This window comes from Colias eurytheme, chromosome 29 (genome assembly GCF_061535395.1).
Source record: "Colias eurytheme isolate Ceu_HAF_F1 chromosome 29, ilColEury1 Martin Lab GWU primary, whole genome shotgun sequence".
Taxonomy (NCBI): Eukaryota; Metazoa; Arthropoda; class Insecta; order Lepidoptera; family Pieridae; genus Colias; species Colias eurytheme.
In genome coordinates, this window is record NC_143008.1 from 7,348,720 (window position 1) to 7,376,148 (window position 27,429).

General features: G+C 33.9%; 1 protein-coding gene and 1 long non-coding RNA gene across 3 annotated transcripts in view; both read left to right on the forward strand.

Annotated features, from left to right (window-relative positions):
- Positions 1-27,429, forward strand: part of sli (slit guidance ligand) — a 134,393-nt gene that overhangs the window by 38,632 nt on the left and 68,332 nt on the right. Inside the window, exon 2 of the mRNA XM_090118310.1 lies at positions 13,691-13,847. Within this exon, the coding sequence (XP_089974436.1) occupies positions 13,702-13,847 (146 nt within the window). The 5' untranslated portion in view covers positions 13,691-13,701. The remainder of the gene's footprint in view (positions 1-13,690; positions 13,848-27,429) is intronic.
- LOC149896377 (uncharacterized) lies at positions 2,016-3,501 on the forward strand. 2 transcript variants are annotated; one of them, XR_016458377.1, is made up of 3 exons: positions 2,016-2,580; positions 2,704-2,765; positions 2,840-3,501. It is a non-coding gene; the product is annotated as an uncharacterized LOC149896377 (long non-coding RNA). The 2 variants fall into 2 exon arrangements; XR_016458376.1 differs by having other exon boundaries at positions 2,704-3,501.

Below are 27,429 nucleotides of genomic sequence, written 5' to 3' on the forward strand. Positions count from 1 at the left end.
ACCCTATGAAGATAAAATTGATAGACGTCAAATGTTGCCTATTAAATTGGCTCGACAATAATTATAGTAACAAGTAGTTAAACACCTCACTCACTTGAGTCAATACACAACACTGAGTTAGTCAGAGAGCTGACTGTGTTTTATTGTAAGTGATCATATCATATAAATATTAATCAAAAATAATATAAGTTATTGTGTTTCGATTTTAATCATTTATTACTATTAGGAGAGAGCTCCATTTAACGAGTAATGTAATATATTTTATTAATATTTAATATTAAAACGAGCAAGGGTGCGACATACATACTGTTTAGGTAATATCTACATTTCTCTCTGTAGTAATCGAATATTATATTTATTATAAAGTTTTAAAACAATAGAATAGAGGTACTAATCCCGACTAATTAGCTTTAAACGGAAATAAATTTAGGGAAAGAAAAATACGATGGAATGTAAAAAATAATAATAAAGAAATCTCATTCCTTACTACATTCCTTCATTTTTTGTATGTTTGTACTGATGTAAATAACTGTTAGCTGACCTTAAATAAATAAATAAATTCCACCACCGCCTCTCGGACTAGGTCCATTCTGAACGCATATAGTTCCCACAGTGACACGTCATATCGAATTCTTCAAATACTAATTATTTCCTCATTTCATTACGATACGACAACTCAAACTCAAACTCAAACTCACACATTTCTTCATGCAAGTAATTAAATCGATATAGTTAACTAGTTCAAGCATGTGGCTTCACTTGGGTTTGTGGCATCAAAACTTTGAATAAGGTGAACCGATTTTGTTGATTCTTTTTTATTTGAAAGATGATGCCTCGCTTGTGATCCTTTCAGACTTTTGTATATTTCTCACACTTTAAAGGAGGTCAAATTTTGTCAAAATTATTTATTACTAGTGGTCCGCCCGGCTTCGCCCGTGGTAAATATTTCGCAATAAAAAGTAGCCTATGTCCTTTCTAACTAAGGAACAGAGGAAGACAAATTACAAGGTGGGAAGATGGTATTCGGAAAATAGCAGGTCCAACGTGGACTCGAAAGGCTAGGGACAGAACAGAATGGCGATCTTTAGAGGAGGCCTTTGTCGGAAGACAAGTTGAGGAATAACTACCGTTTGCCGAACTAAAATCACTTAAATATAAATATAGTTTATAAAGTATAATTAGTTAGTAAATTTTTAGTAGTAATTAGTTCTGAGGCATACTTAGAAAAGTTTTGTAATTTAAATTAAGATCAACAATAAAGGCTTTTTATTTTATTTTATTTTTATTTATTTATTTATGTCCTTTCTCGGGTATCAAAATATCTCCATACCCAATTTCATGCAAATTGGTTCAGTAGTTTAGGCGTGATTGAGTAACAGACAGACAGACAGAGTTACTTTCGCATTTATAATATTATAGTATGGATTAATGTCATAAAATCAATACATTTGTTTCTCAATTTAAATATTATAAAAAAGAGCGTGTTTGCCGAACACGTGTCAGAAGTGAAACTTCTTTGGCAGAATGCAGGGATACCAAAATCGTGGCTTTACTCCATGATGCGAATTGCCATGACGCGACCTTGAAATTTTACTCTCAATCGAACTACAATAAAAGGTCATTAACCCTTCCATCTAGGCCAAAGCTTTGGTACTAGTAGTATTATATTATCTGGCTTAGGCATTACGTAAAACTCCCGAATACTTGCAGGATGTGAAACAAGTCATCAATCATCAGAGATTATGAGATAATCTCTTGGTGATATATGATGTCCTGGTACTTGGTGGGTTTTAGGGTCAAATTTAACTGGTTATTTTAAAAAAATATGGGTATTGCTTGGTTAAAAAATATGTATTTTTATGGTTAAAAAATATGATTTTATACAGTTATTAAAATATTAATTTATCAGTGTACAATAAAAACAAATCGCCAAATGTGCTGCTTATCGTAAATCTTGAGAACGGCTCGACCAAATCGGCAAAATGTTGTAACGTTTTCGTTAAGGTGATGAATTAATTTTTCTAACATTTACGGCCCTTTTCAAACCTTCGTAATTTTTATATTATTAAAGTTGTCGTGATGAAAATTCTTGACAAGAAAGTTCAATAGTAACACAATACGTCTACCGTTTTAGAAACATGATTCCATGATATTTTCTCGATAGAAAAAAAATACAAAGTTCTCATTGTTATTTTTTTATAATCTCTGGCATCTTCAAAATAACAAACGTAAAGTTACGACTTTTTGGATATTAACTATAAAATATACAACCTATACGTCTACCGATTTAGAATTTTGAAATATGCGATGGTTTTGAAATAAACAAGAAATACTTGAAATTAGCGCGCGACCAGCCAATATAGCGAGAGCCGCCCTGTACCTTCCTACCCCGATCGCTGCACGAGTCATTCCCGCTACGGCCGTCACACGGGGAACTTGTGTCGCTCGCGCAATCGTAAAAAAGGGTGACAACACGATAAGACAAAATGAGACAAATGGGGACAATAAAGAAAATAAGAAGAAGAAACATAAAGGTTGGAGAAAAAAGAATGCTTACAATTGGAACAAATTAATGAAGAAGTTGGTTTTATTTTAAATTTGATGATAATTGTATTATAGACGATGTTTGATATGTACCCCTGTTTTAAGTACATAACGAATGTGTAAGATTTTTTTCATTTATAGCATAGATAATCTTTTCAGAAATCCGGAATCCAGAAGGAAAATAAACCCACTGATTGTTCACAATGTGAACCCACTCCTTCGTAAGTACCTTTATTCAGTCAAAAATGTATGTTATCAACGTTCTACTGGTTTTATCGCATGATTCCATTTTTAGCAAAAAGCAACAAAGTGCAAAGAAATAAAAAATCATGGTGAACTTAGTGGAAGTATGGCGGACGTGATATGGAACAGGAGCTCATTGGAGTAGTATTATATTTAAAAAAAATACGAAAAAATTTCAAGAATTACATTTCTTAGTAGGTGGTAGATAAGTATGTTGTATAAAGAATTTGATATTGATATTTATTTCATTTATACTTACTACACCTGTGCGGGAAATTGCTTAGTACTAAAACAGGTTTATATTCATATTTACATAGTAATGTGTGTTTTAATTTCGAAAAATTTTGTGTAAGTATATTAATTGAGTTCCTGGGTGATCTGGAAACACAATTGGGCCCGGAAGATGGCGCTGCAGTCACTCCTCCTAATCACATGAACCGATTTGGATGAATATTTGTGTGCACATTTCATTGTTGTGGGATGATTGGTTGATTCGTTTTCACATTAGCTAATATTATGTATTTTTGTTGTAAACTTAATTTAATGTTTATAATACATTATTATTGGTATAAATAAGCCAGTGTTCGTCTCACATTGCTGTACCTGCCTACCTACCCTACCAGGGCCTAACTTTGTTCTGGCTATTTTATTTTGATTATTTGTAATGAATAATTACAATTATAATAGAGTGCAAAAAATAAATACATGCGTCAATATATTTTGTGTTTTTTTTAAAACAATTTTTCTATTTAAAAAAATATCATTCCGACCGCGGCTTTGCCCGCTTGGAATTAGGTTATATCGTGAATCCTGTTTTATCCCACAGAAGTGTTCAGTTCGGATAAAAGGTATCATATGTGTAAATCCAGGCAATTAGCTATATTTTATCAAAATTGGTAATGTAGTCTTGACGTGATTAAGTAACAACTAACAAAAAAATATACAAATTAACATCCAAAGTTTCGCATCAGTTTTACTGTATTAGTGATATCTTCCACTCTTGACTTTGACTGAGAAGAATTAGGGTTTATAACTTCTTTCAGAAATAGTACCTTTCATTTCTGGGCATGATGTAATATCTACGTCAGCATCAAATTCTATCTAAATCAATTCAGTAGTCCGCGTTATTGATTACCATTTCATTTTTTCAGAGTAACAATATTTTTTGTTATTTTAAAGATTATTTATAACCTGTATTATTTTGTAATAAAGTAAACATTACGAAATAATAATAATTATTAATAATGTCTAAGTAGTTGTTGGAAAGAAGATTATTTGTTTATAAGCAAGAAAATAAAACCAATAAATCAACAATTGAATAAATGTATAACAATATTATAACTGTATGACGACTCCATACATGTTTGTCCCGAGTCGGCCAGCGGCAGCGCGGCGAGTTTGCAAGAATGACTTCGCGCACACCCGCGTTCGCGATAGCGAGCTATTAGACTCCGCCCGCCAAGCAGTGGATTTTTTTTTGTGTATCGTCTTAAGGCAAGTGTTAAGAGAAAACACGAAAAAGGGGCATTTGTCGGGGCAGCTAGTGTTGTAACAAAACTATGGACTTATGTAACAAACACCTTTTACTATTTAGGAGTAATACATCTCATAAGAACGTGAACGAAAATTTTCTGTTCTCTAAAAAGTTCTCATTTATTACCGTCACGTCATGGAGTGAGGCGACGACTTTCGTATCTTTGAATCTTGCCAAAGAAGTTTCACTTCTGACACGTGTGCTGCACATGCTCTTTTTTATAATTACTAGCACCATTTAAATGCTATAAAACTAAACATAAAATTTACTAAAGTTCAAAATCTCTACCAACTAGCTTTACAAGAAACCACTTCCAAAATCAAACATTTATCCCGCCTAAATATCGTATACCTACCTAGCTCACAAGTCACATGTTACCTATATCTAGATAGTGAGAGAGGGAGGGGGAGGGGGGGTATGTTCGCGAACCGTGACGTCACCAATAAAAACGGCATTCAATAAAATTAATCGAGTCATGGCGCCGAACGTTCCGCGTCCATAGGGCTGCCAAGTTGTCTTAATTGTATTATTATTTTTGCGAATAAATGGGAAAATTAATTACAATGTTTAAACCAATAGCCTATTCAATAATTTCTTAACATTTAAATAAAATTTTCTCTGTTACTAAATTTACAGTTTCTGCTTTCCAGGGCAATGGCAAGAGCCAGTTCAAGTTACATCTGTGTATACAGGGTACCCCACTGTTGGTATACTAAGCTCAATGGAGGTTATAGTTTTGCATACGCTGAGTACGTAAAAAAAGACGGGTTGCACTCCGGGAGTGCCGGCAGAAGTGAAAACTTCATAATTAACGTTGAGCATATGTTTGATATTTTGGAATGGTATCCGTCTTACGCTTTTTCGACCAGGTCACGTGTCCTGACGTGAGTTTAAGATTTTATACCCATTACAGAAAAAGTGCTCAACGCCGCTAAAGAAGTTTTCACTTCAAAAATACTTATAAAATTCCAGACGCATTTTTTTTCAAATAGATGAATTCTTAAAACTTTATGTGTGCACCCATAACAAGCAACCCGCCCAATTTTGCCACCAGCACGTGAGCTATCGTTTAAGATTGTTTCCATAGGCAAAATGCTCACATTAGAGAAGCGGTATATGCCTCCTGCGCGAAATTTAGCAAAAAAAATTTATGATCAGTGTATGCAAAACTACAAGTCCCTTCGCGCTTAGTATACCGATAGTGGGACACCCTAAATAGTTACTATTTTTCTATGTTTTTGTTATGGATAAATCAATGAATTATTTAAATTTTAATTAAAAGAAGATGTAGAGCTTAAAAAATTACTAAATATTTGTTATAAAATATCAATATAATGTTAACACGTTGTAACGAATTATGATAAGTAATAATACATCGAAGACTAAATGTACTTACTTGCAAAAGTTTCTGAAATATTCCTGTTAAGTTACCTGTTTAAATATACCGTACTAGCTGTGCTCCGCGGTTTCACCCGAATTGCTCCGCTCTTGTCAGTCCTAACGTAATGATAACACCGAAATAATTTTTCAAATCGGACCAACAGTTTCTGAGATTAGCACGTTCAAACAAACAAACAAACAATCTCTTCGGCTTTATAATATTAGTAAATATTATAATATAAGTATAGATTAGAATGCTATAAAACTCGCAAGTGACAACCCTACAGCGAGCACAGACAATATCGTGCGAATTAATTGTCTACAGACGTATTGCTTAAGCGATAGCAATGCGATGTATATGCTATTTATTCCTTTGTGCTTGGATAAATAATTGTATACAGTAATAAACAATATTATTAGCTGACACGGTAGTCGCAGGACTGTTAATGAAATGAAATGTTTACGACCTTAGTATAAATATTATATTCATTTAAAGGAGAGTCATAAAATATATTATAGCACTAGCCGCTCTACCCGGCTCTGCCGGGGTTGCAACTTTTGGAGTCCAATGTGGTTTAGACTTAGAGTATTTTATACTTTTACTAGCTTACCGCCCGCGGCTTCGCCTGCTTTGTCTTAAACTTAATAAATTATATACTCAAACCTTCCTCTTGAATCACTCTATCTATTAAAAAAATCCGCATCAAAATCCGTTGCGTAGTTTTAAGCATACAATGGGACATAGGGACAGAGAAAGCGACTTTGTTTTATACTATGTAGTGAAGTTTTGACTGAGTTGACATTCAATAAAAGTAGGTATTGTAACTAATCTGTCTTTAATGAAACTTTTAAATAATATTCGTGTAATAATAACAGATAATGTAATGTCGGAAGAGCGTGATGTTCTAACACAAGCATTTAAATTTTAAATGATTAAAAGGATGTCTCAATGACTGTTAAAATTGTAAACATATTTGTTACAGAATAAATATTTTTAAGCTATTGCATAGCTTCTATCGCGGGCCTTGAGCGCGGGGACCGAATCGAGAAATTCCGTAACGAAAAAACCTCACGCTCCCCACTCCGACGGGCTCGGAGGTGTGGCTTGAAGGCATGTTATGCAATAGCTTTACCGCGGCAGTCCCCGAGTGCCACACGTGTCTTTTTATTTTTTTTTATTTGATGTTCACAGAACTTCGTTTTTTGTTTCTACATTCAAAGAAAATCAAGTAGAATTCCAACTGTTCATATTTTGTTCTTCTCATGAATAATCAATGCTGCTGTAAAGTTTCATCCAAATTCGTCCAGTCGCTTTTTTGCGAAAGAGTAACAAATAAAACATAGGTTAGCAGGATTTGAACTGACATTTGAATCCAAGAACTGGCATTAGAATCCAATCCAAAATTCTCTTTAAAATCCATAAAATCTACGCGCCTAGATATTATATACTCTATTGTCTACCTACATAGTCTGTGCATTGCATAGTCTGTGGTGAAATTAATCAAACGCGCGCGAGACGTTAAGTGGATCGGACGTGTGCCACGCGCCTAACTTTGTTAGCGTTGATACTGATGTATTTTGCATGTGGACTATTACTGTATGGTAATATCGTTATATGAATGGATATAGCAGTTTTGAACTTTTCTATGTAAAACTGAGCAGATGTTATTTTAGGAGTTATGATAAAATATATTTTACTTGCTGTGCTCCGCGGTTTTACCCGCAGTGCTGGGTTCCTGTTGGTCTTAGCGTGATGATATATAGCCTATAGCCTTCATATATGGGCTATCCAACACCGAAAGATTTATGCAAATGGGACCAGTAGTTCTTAGACAGATAGACTTAGTTAGTATACAGATAGACAGACAGCGAAGTCGAAATAATAGGGTCCCCTTTTATTCTTTAGGTAGGCACGAAATCCAAAATTTTCAGAAACAGGAACAACATTTTCACAAAGGATAGTTAAAAAAATACGTTAAAAATGAAAATAAAATCTCACTTGGGAACGTCGATCAACAAAGACATTCGATCAATCGTCACTCAAGAAAATTTCCGGCTCATAACTTTCAAAGCAATTTACACGAGCAACTGCACATTAAAGAGCAATTAGCATGTTCAATTTTCCCACGTTTAATATTCATAACTTCACACCCCATACGAAATCATAACCAGACTTCATCGTGAGCAACCTCCTTTGAATTAAAAAAAAAAGAAAAAAACCTATTCAGCTGTCAAACGTCATTGTTCGAATTTCGAATTCACGCCTCCCGCGCTTTTGTGTGACATGAACGAAGATAATTTATTATATCTGTCAGTTGCTCAAAGCAAAAATACTCTAAGTACAGGTCATAGGGTTGAAAATGCGTTGGAGGTTGTTTTTTTTTAATTGTTCTGACGTGTGACGTTTCAATTACTGCCAAGATTTCGGAGTAAACCTCTTGTTTTGATGTAGGTCAGTAAAAGGTCTCAATGACGTCACTGTTGAATAGGGCTGCCTTATCCCTTCTATTGTAAAAACTTTAATATTTAAATAGAATTAAGGAATATTAATTATTAACCATAACTTATGGATTTTCTTAGTTACTTTATAAGTGAGACATTTATTATTTTTATTTTTCCTTTATATTGTGTAGTAGGTACAATTAATAATCTTTATATTTAATACTTTCATGTTTTTGTAGTTCTAATATATTCGATGTAACAGAAATAGTAAATCCAACTCCACCTATGATGAATGCTACTTCAAAAGGAAGAAATAGTCGACACAATGGCCATAATCGGATTAACCATTTCGAAGAAATGTACGGATAAACATACATAACAAAAGAGGCGTAAAAACTGACATTAACTTGAGACACTTAAGTACTTAACTTACTTCAAAGGTTGGTTGATTCCCAATTTTGGAATAACTAATATTTCGTTCCATTTTTCTTACTTTCGACGCTTTTTTAAAACTAATTAAATTTTATTACAATTATTTATGTGAAACTAGCTTACCGCCCGCGGCTTCGCCTGCTTTGTCTAAAACCTAATAAATTATATACTAAAACCTTCCTCTTGAATCACTCTATCTATTAAATAAAACCGGCCAAGTGCGAGTCGGGCTCGCGCACAAAGGGTTCCGTAGCAGCAAATATAATAAATTACAGTTAAATCAACCTATCTCAAAAACTATAAGAGATACTTTGATCAAACCAAAAATCGTTGAAAGAGTTAATTAGCATGCATCACCTCTATTTTTTTTAGAATTTTATACCCCGTAGTTATAAAAATAGAGGGGGGGGGACATACTTTTTACGACTTTGAGAGCTGATATCTCAAAAACCGTTCACTTTAAGAAAAATGTTTTTTAGAAAACTTTATATCATTTTAAAAGACCTTTCCATTGATACCCCACACGGGTATGTACATCGAAAAAAAAAATTTCATCCCTCAGTTACATGTATGGGGGGCCCCACCCCCAATTCTTTTTTTTACTATTTAGTGTCATATTTTTGTAGCGGTTCATACAACACATATTCCCATCAAATTTCATCACTGTAGTACTTATAGTTTCCGAGTAAATCGGCTGTGACAGACGGACAGACGGACAGACGGACAGACGGACATGACGAAACTATAAGGGTTCCGTTTTTGCCATTTTGGCTACGGAACCCTAAAAAAACCGCATCAAAATCCGTTGCGTAGTTTTAAAGATTTAAGCATACAAAGGGACATAGGGACAGAGAAAGCGACTTTGTTTTATACTATGTAGTGATTGCAGAAAAAATATTCATTGCTATTTATTGTTATTCTAGCTCAAGATATTATACTCTACTAGCTTTCCATCTGTGGCTTCGTTAACGAAAATACAAACACTTACGGTCTTACTAATAAAATGTTACCCATTCGCTTTGCAATGGATTAGTTATTGCAATAACCTGTCTTGTTTCTATGATTGACGTTTCATGTGAGCAAGAGCAGGACACAGCTATGGTAGAAAATGGTAGAAAGTTATCCATTGTTTAACTTTTTTAGTAGTAAGGCCGTTACAGTATATTGTCAAAAATTTCCAATTTACGTAAAACTGAAATATTTGTGTTTACCATAAAGCTTGTTTTGTTTCTATTATTTACAATACACTACTGCCATGGCTACTGTATTTCATTGTTTTTTAACAAAACATTTATTTTGTAGCTAGAAAACGGGCAACAAAGCCATTGTGACGGTTTTATTACTGGTTTTATGCTTGAGGTAAGAAAAATATATTTATGGCTGGCCTATATAAGATAACTAATATCCAGCGTAGTTGACAGTTTATAAAATCCTTACTAATATTATAAATGCACAAATGTGTTTGTGTGTTTGTTCGTCTGTCTCTCACGTTGCCACAGAGTGATTTTATTATATGATTTTTATGTCTGGAGATAGATAGGAGTCTAAATAGTGGTATAGTCTACTTTTTACCAAAGAGGAAAATCTCTTTTATTATTTTTACTATGCCTATAAAAGAACTCTTTACTCGAGAGTTTCATCGAAAGAAATATTTCTTTCTTTCTTTAAATTATAAGTACCTATTACTCTACCAGTTTAAGTTCCTATTTTTCATACAAAACGAAAACTATCTTTACAAGAGAGTTTCATCCAAATTGCTCTATCACTTCCAATTTAACTCCCCATTTGTCACATTTAACTCTTCCTATTTGTCAAACGATAAAATTATTTCCTCTTAAGTGGCAACCCTAATCGAGTCAGTCAATTAATTTACTATATGTGCATCTCAATGAAGACGTACCGGGGTTTGGGGCTAGCTATTGACCCCAATATAAGAGTTGACGCAATGGTTATACCGACTGTAATAAAAGGAGCATTGTTTTTCAACCGACTTCAGAAAAGGATGTTCTCAAAACTTTAGACTCGGTGAAGCAATTGTGACGCTTTAAAATATCCTGACTTACTGATATTATTTACTTAAATTTATGTTTGTTAATTGTTACTCTATCACGCAAAAACAGCTGACCTGTATGAAGTTTGGCAAGAACATAGTTTATACCTACGTTTAATATGTAGATATACAGGGTGTCCCACTGTTTGTAACTAAGCGCGAAGGGACTTGTAGTTTTGCATACACTGATGACGAAAATAATATTTAAACAACAAAATTACATCAAAAAATGTTTGCTATATTTTTCCTGAAAATCTATGTTCTCTTCTCTAGCTTCGCGCAGCCGGCATATATACAGCTTTGCTTATGTGAGCATTTTGAAAACATAATCTTAAACGATAGGTCACGTGCTGCTAGCAAAGCTGGGCGGGTTGCTTGTTATGGGTGTAGACTGTAGACATAGTTTTAAGAATTCATATCTATTTGAAAAAACACTGTGTCTGGAATTTTATAAGTATTTTTTACGTACTCAGCGTATGCAAAACTATAACCTCCTTTGAGCTTAGTATACCAACAGTGGGACACCCTGTATAGGTCCGTCAATTAGCTTCGGGCATTAAAAATATGTACTTTATTTATTAAATAATCCAGTACTGAAAAATGCTGCTTAGAGAAAAAAAATACATACAAGCAGACGAACATATCCTCCCTCTTTTGGATTGTGTTAAAAATAACCAACTCGACTACATAAGTGGATTTTCATTGGAGCCATATTAAGATACACTACTGCACTTTCAATGTCGCAACAGTAAAATGTTAAAATACAAAACGTCATAAATCTCATAAAAACCTTTAGCCGTATTATCTCTCATTTGAGTTTATGGAATCGAACCCGCGACCGCTTACTCATCGAACATTAAAAGCGTATTATATGTAACAATCTCTCGAGTGTCGGAAACGGCATAGCTTTCCTATTGCTGTAGGTAGAGTCTGCAAATAAGGCGGTGACAGAAAATATAATTGTAAATTTTCAAAATAAATTTCTACTTGAATTGTGAGATGTACCTTTCCTTTATTTCAATTTGCCTTAATTTGGATGTAACATAAATTTGTGTGGATATAGAGCTTGATGGCTGTTGCTATAAAAATATGTATAAAATATGTTCTATAAAAATATGGTCAAGAAAAGAGCGTACTCCTACCTTAAAGGCCGGCAACGTACTGACAATGTCCCCGGCATTACTGGTGCCTTTGGGTGGCGCAGTGCACTTAACATCAGTGACGCGTCTGCTCTGTTACCTCCTCTTTTATAAAAAAAATGTTGTTTAAAAAAATAGTATACTCTTATCGATACTTAAATACTCTTAAATATTCTTATTCTACTAGATAGGACTAGCAATTTTAACACAAACAAACATTTAAAATGTGATTACATGGTAACTCTTATCAAAGTTACAATTTTTCGCATTAATTGTACTTATCAGCAAATGAGCAACTGCTTGCTTTAAAAAATTGTAAGAAGTAATGATGAGGATGAGGTTTTGTTGTAAATTTTTTAAGAATTAATACATTTGTATTTATTACAATCCTTTATATTTTATGACCTATCACTGAATCTTTTGATCGCCTCCTTGGTACAGTGGTAAACGCGTGAGCGTATAACTGAGAGGATTAGGTTAACCCAGGAGGGTTCGATTCCCGGTGGAGACGAATGAAAAAAAAATGTCTCGGTCTGGCAGGACACAGAAGGCTGATCACCTACTTGTTCGTAAAGAAAATCGATCAGTGAAAAAGATGTATAATGCATCTGCCCCTTAACCCACTTGGGGACATGGGACTCCATTTTCACACTTAATCTTTGAAATAAATAAATAAAATAAAAAATTTCGTTGTTATCATCGATATCGTTGAGTAATATTGAAAATATTTTTTTACTTAAATGTTTTTGCTGACCGTACTTCGTGTGATAAAACAGACGTGCACTCACGTTTATCAGAGTGGTTAATGGAAGGCAATACGGGACTATTTTTGTAAATCCGCTTATGGGTATAGCTGGAACGATTGAACCGGGGTCAATACTGCACTGTTTTGTATAACTTATAAATATAGTGTTGCATAATTTAATGTCTAAGTCTACTACATGACTACTGAGATGATAATAAATAATTTAAGAAATTCATCAAACAATTAATAAACGCTGTATTCTCGTACAGTTATATCTAATGACATTCGGGTTTCCAAAAAAAGAGCGCTTTTATCGTTAAAAAGCTCGCGAATTGCGACTGTGTTAGACCGGGCAGTGGTGACCACTTAATATCAATTGTTAACAAGCAGGTGACCCAACTTGCCTGCTCCTAATTATTAACATCTTTGTTTGCTCCATCGAAAAATTTCCCATAAAATCACTTAAAAAACTACACTGAAAACATATGAAAGAAGAAGAAAGAAAGAAAGAAGAAAGAAAGTTTTTTCTTTCTTTCTTTTCTTTCACTGAAAACATATACTGTCTTACCACAAAAAACTTTGGACAGGGTTTAACTTTAAGCGCGGGTTCTCTTTAATCTGGTTTTGTCGTATGTCACATAGACAACTATTAAAGTGACAGATCGCTGGTTTAAAGTTAGACTGTGTTTAAATTGTTTTGTGGTAAGACCAAGTATCTCGCGCGGCTCTAGCGCCAATAAAGTGAATGTGAAGCCGCGTTGTTTCCTTGTCCCTTTCCTCTGAACAGTTAAATATCTAACGTAAGAATATCTAACGTAGACTATTGACATTTTCTCAAATACTGTTCATACATTTAAAAAGGAATTGCTCTCGATTGAACCTTTGCCAAAACCCAGTTGATCAAATGTAGTTTTATTTTAACATTAATTTATTATTTTGCCGTCAAAATTGGATTTATGTATTATGTATATGTGTATTTTTTACCTAATCTGCAGTTAGCAGACTGTGTGTCTTTGATTTAATGTTGTATTTGTTAGTGGTGGTTGCCTATAATTGTGACAGCACTATGTCTACGATTGTAATAATTACTTTAATGCTTTTATCTATTTATCAGTGTATGTCATGTTGGTGATCCTTAATGAAATAAATAAATAAATAAATAACGTAAACATAATTTTCAGATGACGTAACAATGCTGCTACTGATCTTGCTGGCTGCGCTGGGGCGGGCGGGCGCGGCGTGCCCCTGGGCGTGCGCCTGCCGCCCCGCCGCCGTCGACTGCGCGCACCGCGACCTGCTGCACGCGCCCCGACCCCTGCCCGCTGACACGCTGCGCCTGTGAGTACACACACACATACTATCTGTCATAATGACACTCACAAAAAATAACTCAGGCCCCGGAATCACAGACACAATAGAAAATCTATTGTGTCGTGGACCGATCGGACCGTTCGGGGCTCAATGGGTTAACGACACATAGCGTGAGAGTGACGCTGACACTCACAACTCACACTTGAGAGTGACACTAACACTCACAGACAGAAAATTAGAGTGACATTGACACAACAGTCAACACACACCAATAAATAGACCTGACGATAAAAATTTCTCTTCTCTGTTCTTTTTCTCATTCTAATTATGCTTACATATACAAATGCATTTTTAAATACACATTAAAACTTATTTTTAAGTGCTTTTGATCGCCATAATATAAAAGTTACCTAAAATTATTTAGGACGTTAAATTAGTATGAACATCCATACTAATATTATAAATGCGAAAGTAACTCTGTCTGTCTGTCTGTTACTCAATCACGCCTAAACTACTGAACCAATTTGCATGAAATTTGGTATGGAGATATTTTGATACCCGAGAAAGGACATAGGCTACTTTTTATTGCGAAATATGTACCACGGTCGAAGCCGGGGCGGACCACTAGTAGATAAGAATTATTATAACACTGTACTAGGTATGAATAAGCTAATTTGGTAATCTTCTATTCTTGTAAAATTAGTAAAACTTAGTAAAAATTAGTAAACCTAGAGACTTTTTAATTTTTACTTTATCACGGTAACCCATCCACATTATGGCAGCTCGGTTTGCCGCTTGCCCCGATATTACTGAAGCCACAGAACACTCCCGTCGAAGGTCCATAAGTTCCCGCGCGATAAGTTTCCATTTTCCTATATTACACTTTATTAGAATGGGGTGTGAACAGTGTAGCTGGACATAGAGACTGTGACACTTCTGTTTATTTATCAAAAGAGTTGACAGAGCTAGACAAATGTTAGGAACTAATTTAAATATTCCTACTAATATTAAAAATGCGAAAGTGACTAGTCTTGAGAAAAACCACCACACAAGCTATATTTTCGTCGAGAAACTATGTGTTATGGGATAATATGATTAGGTAATGTAAAAACGTTATATTTTAGATGGTTGCATAAATTACCTACCTACCTAATACCTACTCATATTTTATTTTCATTGCGTTAACTTTCATTCAAACCCCGAAAGTATGAGTTCTACGTTATCACGATTAAACTACATAATATAATCTATCTCCTACACCTATTATTTTAAAAATGATATCAAATTAAAAACACTAATAAATTTCAATATGGCTCTATCAATGTCCTACTCTGTGCTTATAAGAAAATATTGTAGGGTAGGAGTCCAATACACGCCGCACTGTTATGGGCTTTTCCTAAATAATACACAAGGGAGCTCTGTGTATTGAATACCCATCGGTGTAGTTCTATTCTTATGATCGTATTTATTAAGTTCTTACAGACTTGTGTGGTGTTTATTAAAAAACGGATTATTAAACGGATAAATGCAAACCTTGTACATTTACCAAGGATCGGTAACAATACAATATCTTCTAGAAAGGTTGTTTTTATATTTTACTATATTTTTATATATATAAATCTCGTGTCACAATGTTTGTCCTCAATGGACTCCTAAACCACTTAACCGATTATAATAAAATTCGCACATCATGTGCAGTTCGATCCAACTTGAGAGATAGGAGTGTTTAAACATGTAGGTACTACGGGTGAAGCCGGGGCGGACCGCTTGTTTTTATTATAAAGAAAGTAACGCTTTACGTGACCAACTTTTCAGTTTTTAACACCAATTAACCATAAATAAATATAATCAATACATAACTGATTTCGATGAACCATCCATATTCCTTATTTTAATCCCTACTAATATTATAAATGCGAAAGTAACTCTGTCTGTCTGTCTGTCTGTTACGCTTTCTCGCTTAAACCTCTCAACCGATTTTGATGAAATTTGGCACAGACAATCTTTAGACCCTGAGAAAGAACATAGGCTACCATATATCAAAACACCACGCGGGCGATGCCGCGGGCGGAAGCTAGTATGTAATAAAAATTACTACAATAAATACGCTTTAAAATAATTTAAATTACCTTGTAACACTAAATCGGTATAAGTAGTAATAAAAGGGTATTAGAGTAATTATGTGCAGTAAAACTAATACTTAAATAATAAAATGTTGGTGTTTAATTATATAATACTAGCCAGTTGCTCCGGCTTCGCCTATAAAATATAGAGCTTGGAACTTAGCAATAATGTATTATGTATCTTTCTACAGTTACAGTACATTGTACGTTAAACAGTTCAAATTGAATAAAGTCATTTCTGAGCTTACTTGATACAATAAAAACAAATAAGATTCAAACCGGTTTTACTGAGTGTTGAAAAATTACCTGATAGTCCATTTCACAGTTTTCCGTCCGCGGTTACGCCTACATAGTCGAAGGAAAACCGCATAGTTTCCATTTCCGAGGAATTTCCAAGATAAAATCTATACAATGTCCTTTATAAGGTTTCAAACATTGTACTGAATTTGATCGAAATCGGTTCAGTGGTTTCAGCGTGAAGAAGAGACAGACATACGAACAGAGTTATTAGTTATTAAGGGTGTAGAAATACAATTCAATCAGTTATTTTTCCTTTTCCATACTTCCTACGTCTAAAAGCCACTATCGAATCGTCAAAGTGACTAAAAACAGGGTCGCGTCGCTCGGAGCAAGGCTTCCGCGCGAACAATCCACAAAGCCTTACATTCAACGTCAATAATACTTGAGCATAAAAACTGTTATTGCCTTGTGAGGGTGTGCACAGAGTAATGCAGTGATGTACAGAGCCTTTTCAGATGGTGTTGAAATAACGCGCCGTAGGTGCGCATTTTGAAATTCATCTGGTCTAGTATAGTTTAAATGTACGTAACGTTTTAGAACAATAGCGACTTGTATTTAATTAGTAGTATTTATTATTGATAATTATAAATAATTCTGTACATTTTTTTTATATTGAACTAGCTGATCCGACAGACGTTGTCCAAATCTTACGAATATGAATTTGTACTATGAACTATGTGGTCCGGGAGCCAGCAGCAGATTTTATGACCAAGTTCCTCTCAAGCGGTAATTAGTAAAATGCATCAAAGTATAGTATTATGAAGCCTCGTGAACGTCAGCTGGAGCTCGGTTGGGGGGAAGAGCGGTTGTAGCCTCCCGTTTCAGCTGACGGTTTTTCCACCAAGATACAGCCAGCTGACATATATATTTATCCACAGTTACATATAAGCTATCATCAGGTAAATTTTTGTTTGAGAGGAAATAACGGAAAATAAATTTTTCTTTAAATTTAACTTTCATGTTCGAGACACCAGCTGACGTATAATACACCATGTTGTAACCAGCTGACTATTTTTTTTCGTTGAGATATTGGGTTAGCTACAATTTGACAATTTTTTAGCTGAGAGGAAATGAATGAATGAATGTATTTTTTTTCCTATGTGCGTGGGAGGCTACAACCGCTCACCCCCCCAACCGAGCGCCAGCTGACGTTCACGAGGCTTTATAATACTATACTCTCATGCGTCTGACGAATTATCTCTTGAGAGGAAATAGTTAACCAAATTTGCACCTGGCTCCCTAACCAATGTCTTAGTTACGAATATGACAGTATACAGTCAAACGCGTAAAGGGTTCTAATTTATTAAAATATAGCGTTATCTATTGCACACTTACTCAATCCCCAGTTACAATCCTGATTGCAAATGTAACACATGTACCTACCTATGTTTAGAATAATATAATTTTTACTCTAAAAATAACACCTTATAAAACACTTTATCGCAGTCTCTATTTCCTCATTACTCTGTGTTATTGCTTCGAAATAAAACGAACGAACCCTCAATACTTATTTCACAGAAATTTAATTTCCCTACAATCGTTCAATTGGGGTAAACGTATGTTGTTGTGGTGCGGTTTTGGATGGGTGCATTAATTTATAGACTAGCTTTTATTTTGATACTAAGTTTCCGCCCGCGGCTTCGCCCGCTTTGTCTAGTTAATAAATTATATTAGGTATACTAAAACTTTTCTCTTGAAAAACACCCGCATCAAAATCCGTTGCGTAGTTTTAAATAATTTGGAAAATCCAAAAGTGCACGCCTCATAATTTTTTTTTAATAAATATTTATTAATTATTATTTTTGTTTATTTAATAACAATTAAACCACATCGAATCAGACCCTGAAAAATGAAAGGGTTCTATTCCTGAGCATACTCAAGCGTAAGAGAAAAAAAAGACTCGATTAGTAAAGTATTTCGGTCGCTATCGTGTTAACAAGAAAAAGGATCCGCACATACAGACACACGGACGTCCAAGACAGAACTTTTTTAAACTGTTTTTTAACTAGTTTAAATAACAAAAATGACATCAAAAATATCATGAACGTTAAAAATAGTGTTTTTTCTTAATATGTGTGTGTATGTATTATCTTACAAGTGCAATGTATGATACATAAAGACATTTTAAGTTTGAAAAATCAGATGTTTTGCGCGAAGTGACAGTAGTACCCACCTCAACGCTTCGCTTATGAGGCGTGCAATATTGAAGCGATATTTCCCGTTTTATTTTTAAAAAGTTATTATTGTAATTTTATGCATTAGGTAAAGCGCTTTCGATATCAGTTTAAAGTTTTTTGATATCTGCAATAGTTACGGAATAATCGCCTGTGCACACTTAACGATTACACCCTGTATAATTTACTTTTTGGATGTTTTTCCCATTAATAATTTAATTAACCAGACTGTAGATAATTTTGTACTTGAATAAAGTCTTGCCCTATGCAGCTTTTCCATCCTTATTCTAGTGTAATAATTGAATCCTTACGTAGCAGGATCCTGCAGATGCGTTTGGAGTACAGCCAACCTGCAATGCGCTTGGCTTGTCAACGCAAATTAGTTAAACGTGCTCTGACTAAGGGCCGATTTTTCAATGCTTGGATAAAACTTATCCGTCCAATAAAGTATTACACGATAATATTAAAATGTCACGTAAACTGTCAAATACGGGCAATTAGAATACGTTTTTAAAATGGCAGTTTTATACATTATTCGACGAATAAATTTTAACCAAGCATTGAAAAATCGGCCCTTAATGTAGTAATTTAAATAAAAGTGTGATGAGCACACGTGTCTGAAGTGAAACTTCTTTGGTTAGATTGGAAGATAGATTGGAAAATAACAAAATCGTCGCCTCCATAATGTGACGGTGTTGACATGACGCTTGAATTTTTGCTCTAACGCGCCTTAAAATATTTTGGGACATATTTAGTTTTAACACACGGCATGATCGATATAAGTATCGATCGTGCTTTCGCTTATGTTATGAAAACCAAATGGCTGATGATAATCCATTATTGTTATTATTTTTTTAATATTGTTATATTTGCATTTACTGCATATTTACATAAACTTCGCGCAATTTACGTTTAAATAATAAAATGGAGGCTTCAAGGGAATTTAAAACATGCCATTCATCAAACTAAAGTACTAGGCTGGCATGAATGCAAAGATGCGGCACGAACTAAAACTATAAATTAGCTATTATGAACCGTAGTCCTTGCAAATAAGGTTGAAATTTGTTAGAAGGGAGCAGATATCAGCTATGATTTTTTGGTCGATTTTGTTCGAGAACATTCTATGCAAGCCTGTACTTGGAAATGTATTAAATGCATGGATATAGAGGTTCAGTGGTTCGACTTATTGCGATTATAACGTGTAGAGCGCCCACATGATACATTTTTGTAATCTAGAATATCTTTATTAAAACGCAAGATGACAAAATACTACGCAATTTTGTTTTTCTTTTTTGTTTTCACATTTACAGCCTACAGCTTCCCTAGATATCTGGACTATCTACTACTACTACACAAATATTTGTAACTAGCTGCTCCGCGCGGTTTCACCCCCGTGGCTCCGCTCCTGTTGGTCGTAGCGTGATGATATAGCCTTTAGCCTTCCTCGATAAATGAGCTATACAACACAGAAATAATTTTTTAAATCGGACCAGTAGTTCCCGAGATAAGCGCGTATATATCACTTATAAAGATATTATATCTATACTAATATTATAAAGCTGAAGAGTTTGTTTGTTTGTTTGTTTGTTTGTTTGAACGCGCTAATCTCGGGAACTACTGATCCGATTTGAAAAATTCTTTCAGTGTTAGATAGCCCATTTATCGAGGAAGGTTATAGGCTATATTTCATCACGCTACGGGCAACAGGAGTGGAGCCACGGGGGTGAAACCGCGCGGAGCAGCTAGTCACTTATAAACCAGCTTATGTACGCGACATAAGTAACTGTAAAAGTGATTATTATTAGATCCCATGTCATATTTTGAAATTAGAGGACTCGTGTCGTATAATAAACTAAAAATATTTTATTCCTTAGAAGAATATTTGCTAAGACTCTATTTTAAAGTTCTAATTGAATAAAAATACGTATAAATTCGGTAAAATCCCAAAATAATTATGGTATTATCCATAATAATTGCATAAACAGCCTTCCCCCCCTTTCCACCAAAATATATCATACTTAAGTACCAGGCGCTCATAAGTTGCAAGCTGATCCGACGTTCATATCAATAACGCTTAGTGTGACGTAGAGGGTGAGGTTTTGAGTTCCAAATTAACAATTTTGAAATTTGCTAACTGCTGAGGTAATGCTAAAAGTTATGATGGGTTCGCTCGTTTAATAATTACGTTTGATATAGGACTTATGAAAATGGTGGATTATTTTTAATAGGTTATTATCCTATTAATTAATATTAAAGGCGAAAGTTTGTATGGATGTTTGTTACTCTTTCACGTAAAAACTACTGAACCGATTACAATGAAATTTAGCACACATGTAGAAGGTAACTTGGATTAACACATAGGGTAGGTTTTATCCCGGAAATCCCACGGGAACGGGAACTATGCAGGTTTTCCTTTGAAAACGCGGGCGAAGCCGCGGGCGGAAATCTAGTTATTTATAGATAAGACAAAAATTACCATGATAATTAGAAAGTTGTATAAAAACTAAAAATCAAACTTATACTATGTACTATGACGTGCTAATCAAGACTATGATCTATCTTTGTATAGCTGTTTTCGTGTGAAAGATAAACAAACATTGAAACATCTATCCTTAGAAACTTCAACATTTATAATATTAGTAAGAACAACATAAATTAACTATTTAAAACACATCTTTGTCTTCGTTGGATAAAAATAAATATAACAAACATACAAATTTATTCTCAAACAATATGTATCAATTAAAACTCGGTAGAGCTTAAAAATCAATAACAGAGTTTTAACTTATAATTAGCGGACGACGCCGCGGGGCAAGTAATTAGGAGCGGGGAAACTAAAAGTACAGTCAAGGCGAAATGTCTTTTATTTAAATAATATTTTTTATTTGAACAATTTTGTCAGCTTTTGTGTATAGTTTTCTTAATTTTGCTTTAAACATATTTTTTCTAAATCCTAACTTATTATTATAAATTCGAAAGTGAGGATGTGTGTGTTTGTTACTCTTTCACGCAAATACTCCTGAACCGATTACAATGAAATTTAGCACACATATAGAGGGTAACTTGAACAGATAGGATAGGATTTATCCCGGATATCCCACGGGAACGGGAACATGCGGGTTTTTTTTTCAAAACGCAGGCGAAGCCGCGGGCGGAAGCAAGTATGTAGAAAAAAATATATTAAGGTATTGATTAATTCAGCAAACTAATAAAACAAGAGTTTTCAAACGGATTTCAAAATATAATGCTCAAGAGTACCTAATTTTAATTCATACCTTAAGTAATGAATGAGCCCTTAGGGAGCTAATACGTTACGATAATAATTAACATTATTATGAATATGTTCCCGAACAACTACGACATTGGGGCCTTCAAGAAAAGAGCTTATTTGTCCACTAGCTGCTCCGCGCGGTTTCACCCCCGTGGCTCCACCCCTGTTGGTCGTACCGTGATGATATATAGCCTATAACCTTCCTCGATAAATGGGCTATCTAACACTGAAAGAATTTTTCAAATCGGACCAGTAGTTCCCGAGATTAGCGCGTTCAAACAAACAAACAAACAAACAAACCCTTCAGCTTTATAATATTATTTGTCCATAAAAGACCGGCAAAGCACCTGTAACACTTCCAGTGTTACAAGTGTTTATGGGCGGTGATGACCACTTAACATCAGGTGGCGCACCTATCCCTTTGCTTGCTCTGTCATAAAAAAAAAGAATATGTACAATATTCAAATGTATCAAATTCACAACTCTATCGCAGATTAAATGATAAAGTTTTGAATAATTGAAATAAAAAATTTATGGTTTAAAAAGAGATCGTGTGTGCCAAGCACACGTGTTAGAAGTGAAACTTCTTCGGCAAAGATACCAAAGTACTTACTCCTTGACGTGACACGACCTTGAAATTTTACTGTCAACGCGCCTAAAGAAGTTTCACTTCAAAAAAACTACATTATAGTTGATCCAATTAATTATCTTTTCAGTTGTTTGTACGGTCGTCAGATTATTTAAAAATAACACGTATTTAAAATAGATATTTACATAATACGTAAGAGAAAGAAGCGAGGAACGTCAGGTATGTTATATAGCTTAATATTCAAGACAGATGCACTCAGGTGCAACGCTTAACTTGTTGCCAGGCGTGCCTTGCATTCTGTTATCACCTAACGTTTATTTATATTTAAATTTTGATAAAAAAATATTTTTTTTATGTCGATTATAAAAAAAATACAAATTCCTTCTTTGATTTCAAGGATCGGTGGTAATTCGCTTTAAATCGACCGCAATTCACTATTTTACGTATCAACATAACAAACAGACACACACAAACACATACAATTCCATATATTATGTAAGTTTAAACGATATGAAATTATTCAAAAATGAACCTAAAGTAATAATTGGTTCTTTGAATTAAAAACAAAGACTAATTAGTAATTAGTTTTACTGAATGACAATGAAAATTCAACACTAAACACATTTTAGCAGATAATAGGACTTTTTTCTTTATTAAAATAAATAAATAATCAAATCACGTGTGTTGCCGACTGTACCGAATTAATAACACGAAGCTATACGGCTGACGAAGACTTGAGAGTTGGAACATAGTTTCACGAATTGAGGGAATTTCAATCATCACATTCCCAAGAGAGAGAGAGAAAGAGCGAGATAGACTCATAATAATAGTAAAAGTTCGTTAAACAAAATATTTGCCAAAAACCATTTACCTTTTTACACAGCCTTCAAACAAAAAAAAGACGGGGTGCACTGGGGGAGTGCCGGCAGAAGTGAAAACTTGATTATTAACGTTCAGCATGTTTGATATTTTGGAATGGTATCCGTCTTACGCATGGAATATTTAAGGGCTAAAAAAAAACATCCGTCTTACGCTTTTTCGATCAGGTCCTTCTGTGTCCTACCAGACCAAGACATTTTTTCTTCGTCCCCACCGGGAATCGAACCCAGGACCCCTCGGTGCTACGCTCACGCGTCAATCACTGTACCAAGGAGGCGGATATTATTAATTACTGTATACAATTATCAAGCCTTCAAAGGGAGGTTATCAATTCGACTGTATTTTATTTTGTGTACGAGTTTGTGGTCTAAAATTCAAATATTTCATTGCATACCAATACATTCTTACATATAAGCAATCGTATGCAGGTATTGCAATACAGTCATATTATATTGAATTCTATCTCAGGAACTACTGGCTCATATTGTAAAAATTTAGTATTGAATTAAAACGCAGAAAGTTGTCGAGACTGATTTAAGCGACTCGGACTTTTAACACTTACTTCTTTATACATCTTGGAGGTTGGAATATTTGTAAAACAGCATCCCTATATGTACATTAAAAGTTGTCAAAATAGTCAGTACCCAACCAGGGATCCTCACAGATTGCAACTTCCAATTTGTCGCACTGCTTTATGTAGCAAAAACAGCCATGTTATGAGTGCGAAGATATATAACGGAATCCCAATGGCATTTAAGGAATTGCCCATGCAATTGTTTAAACTTAAATTAAAAAAGTGGCTGCAATCTCATTGCTTTTATAATATAAATGAGTTCTTTGCTTGTAAACACTAAAGATAGATAATAATAATAACTGTAATCTAAAATGTTAAAATTAATCTAAAAATATATTGTATTTTAGTGAGTTAAATACACATAAATATTTGTATGCCAGTTTGCTGGCGAGTTGTGCGGACTTTATTGTAATGTATTGTAAAACCTTGTATTAACCACAATTCCTGCAAATAAATTATTTCATTTCATTTCATTTCATTTCATGCTGTGTAACATCACGCTACATTTGAGCAAAGACGAAACAAGAAATGTTGAAAAAAAATGCCTTTAAAATCTTTCATGAGAGCACCCAAACACATAAACACAATTTAAACAACGTTTTAATTTTTTGCCAATAGCAAAATACGGTCAAGATAGAAATTATAATAGTCAAAACTACTGCACCAACTAGTATATAAATAGGTTATATGAATAAGCAAAAACAATATCAAAAACAAATGATACCACCGGCACCGCCTGGAACAGAACCGGCTGTACTTCGCCTGTAATGTATGTATCGGGGAAATTTTGTCAAAGATTATCTAGATACAGACGTAGCATATTATCTTTTATATTAAGTAAAGAAAGAGTAAGATGTAGGTGTATATCGTGAAATTTTACAACTTGAGTCTGCACTTAAACCGGATTTTTTAAATTTTACCTTTTGTATCCGTGGTCCAATATTTTTTCTTTTTACTAATAAATAATATTCAAAATAAGTTCGTTATTAATGACGAAATAAACGAAAATTTCTAAAGCCGGTTTAAATTATATAATTGGTGGGCTCTCTACTGTTTAAATATTTAATTAGTTCACAGAAAATATGGATTCATACAGCTAAAGTTAGGTCAATAGAGCGCGTATTATTAAATATTTAATACAGAACTTCTGCCTTTAGATACGGTAAATCGATAAACTTGAAATAATTAAAAAGAGCATATGTCAGAAGTGAAACTTCTATGGCCAGAGTCAAAAATACCAATATCGTCGCCTTACTCAATAAACTTCCTGACGGAGTTTCACTTAAAAATTTTCACTTCAATATACCTATATTAGTTACTTCTCTTTAAGAAAACAACATAAACATCAAGAAAATTCGATTGCTCCAAAAATAGCAGGTATAATTTATTTATTTATTTATAGATGCACCAATAATGTAGTTATTCATTTCCAAAATTTTACTTTCAACGCGCCTAAAGAAGTTTCACTTCAAATTTGTCACATCTACACCATAATCTATGACAAGCGCCTCTCCGGTGGGCGACCCCGTAACACGACACGCGCCCTGCGTGGTCCCGGCTCTAATGGATTTTGATCCTAATAATTTAACTTGTGTACAAAGAACACGAACATTACAGAACCGATAAAAAGTAATGAAGATATAACTTGAGATAGAGTACAATAAATACTAATATTTAGTAGTAACCAGTTAAAACGATATAAAAACCACAGATAGTATATTATAATACTATTATAAAAACAAAGTTTAAGAGCCTATCGCTCAGGAATAATGTTTCTATTGGTGAAAGTATTATCAAAATCGATCCAGCTTAGATCCGGTAGTTTATAAGTTAACCGAAAAAAATTTTTATTTCATTTTTTATAATCATACTTACACCATACTATTATTTTGGTAATGTGTTAAAAAACTGCATCAAAATCCGTTGCGTAATTTTAAAGATCTAAACATACATACACAGTCAGAAGCGATTTTGTTCAATTCTATGTATTGTACCTACTTCAGATTATTCTAAGTTGAGCTTTTTGATAAATTAAGCTTTCCATGTGATTTGAGATTTTTGATTAATCAAGCTTTCCATGTGATTTGAGCTTTTGTCAGAAGCGATTTTGTTCAATTCTATGTATTGTACCTACTTCAGATTATTCTAAGTTGAGCTTTTTGATAAATTAAGCTTTCCATGTGATTTGAGATTTTTGATTAATCAAGCTTTCCATGTGATTTGAGCTTTTTGTTTAATAAATCTTTCGATATCATTTGAGCTTTTCGTTTAATAAATCTTTCGATATCATTTGAGCTTTTTGTTAAATCAAGCTTTCCATGTAATTTGAGCTTTTTGTTATATTAAGCTTTCCATGTGATTTAAGCTTTTTGTTAAATCAAGCTTTCCGTGTTTTTTGAGCTTTTTGTTAAATTAAGCTTTCCATGTGCTTTGAGCTTTTCGTTTAATAAATCTTTCGATATCATTATTCATTTGAGCTTTTTGTTAAATCAAGCTTTCCATTTAATTTGAGCTTTTTGTTAAATTAATCTTTCCATGTGATTTGAGCTTTTTGTTAAATTTAGCTTTCCATGTGATTTGAGCTTTTCGTTTAATAAATCTTTCGATATCATTTGAGCTTTTCGTTGACGCCCGTGCCCTTAATAAATCTTTCGATATCATATTTTGAGCTTTTTGTTTAATAAATCTTTCGATATCATTATTCATTTGAGCTTTTTGTTAAATCAAGCTTTCCATGTGATTTGAGCTTTTTGTTAAATTTAGCTTTCCATGTGATTTGAGCTTTTTGTTTAATAAATCTTTCGATATCATTTGAGCTTTTCGTTTAAACGCAATATTTATTCAATGCTGAGGATCGATTTCACTACACTTCACACTAGTGCAACCTACCTAATAATTAATTACCTACGTAACAAATGATTTATCTATATTTTTGATAGTATTACTATTTTAAAATGTCCCATGCCTATAATTGTCATATTATCTTTATTTGCAAATAAAAAATATTCATAACTGAGCGTCACTGCTTGCATCTTTGTGATTACTACAATATCACAATTTATCGTAAACTAACTGCGCCCCGCGTGGCTCCGCTCGTGTTGGTCTTAGCGTGATATACCTATAGCCTTCCTCGATAAATGGGGCTTTCTAACACCGAAATAATTTTTCAAATCGGACCAGTAGTTTCTAAAATTAGCGCGTTCAAACAAACAAACTCTTCAGCTTTATAATATTAGTATAGATTTATATTTTTTGATAGAGATTGATAAATTGATTACTATTTTGAACCCCATACGTATTGCCACATTACCTTTATTTACAAATAAAAAATATTCATAACTGTGCTTCAAATTTCAGCTTGCATTATTCTTTGAGATCAATATCATATCACTACATAGTATAAAACAAAGTCGCTTTCCCTGTCCCTATGTCCCTTTGTATGCTTAAATCTTTAAAACTACGCAACGGATTTTGATGCGTTTTTTTTAATAGATAGAGTGATTCAAGAGGATGGTTTTAGTATATAATTTATTATGTTTTAGAAAAAGCGGGCGAAGCCGCGGGCGGAAAGCTAGTAAATTATAAATTACACAAATTCTTCGAACTTATATTTACACCGTTCCAAGCCTCTAACCACTGAACCAACATAACTTCATAAATAATTTGTTTAATAAACAATAAGTATCAATTACATATGTT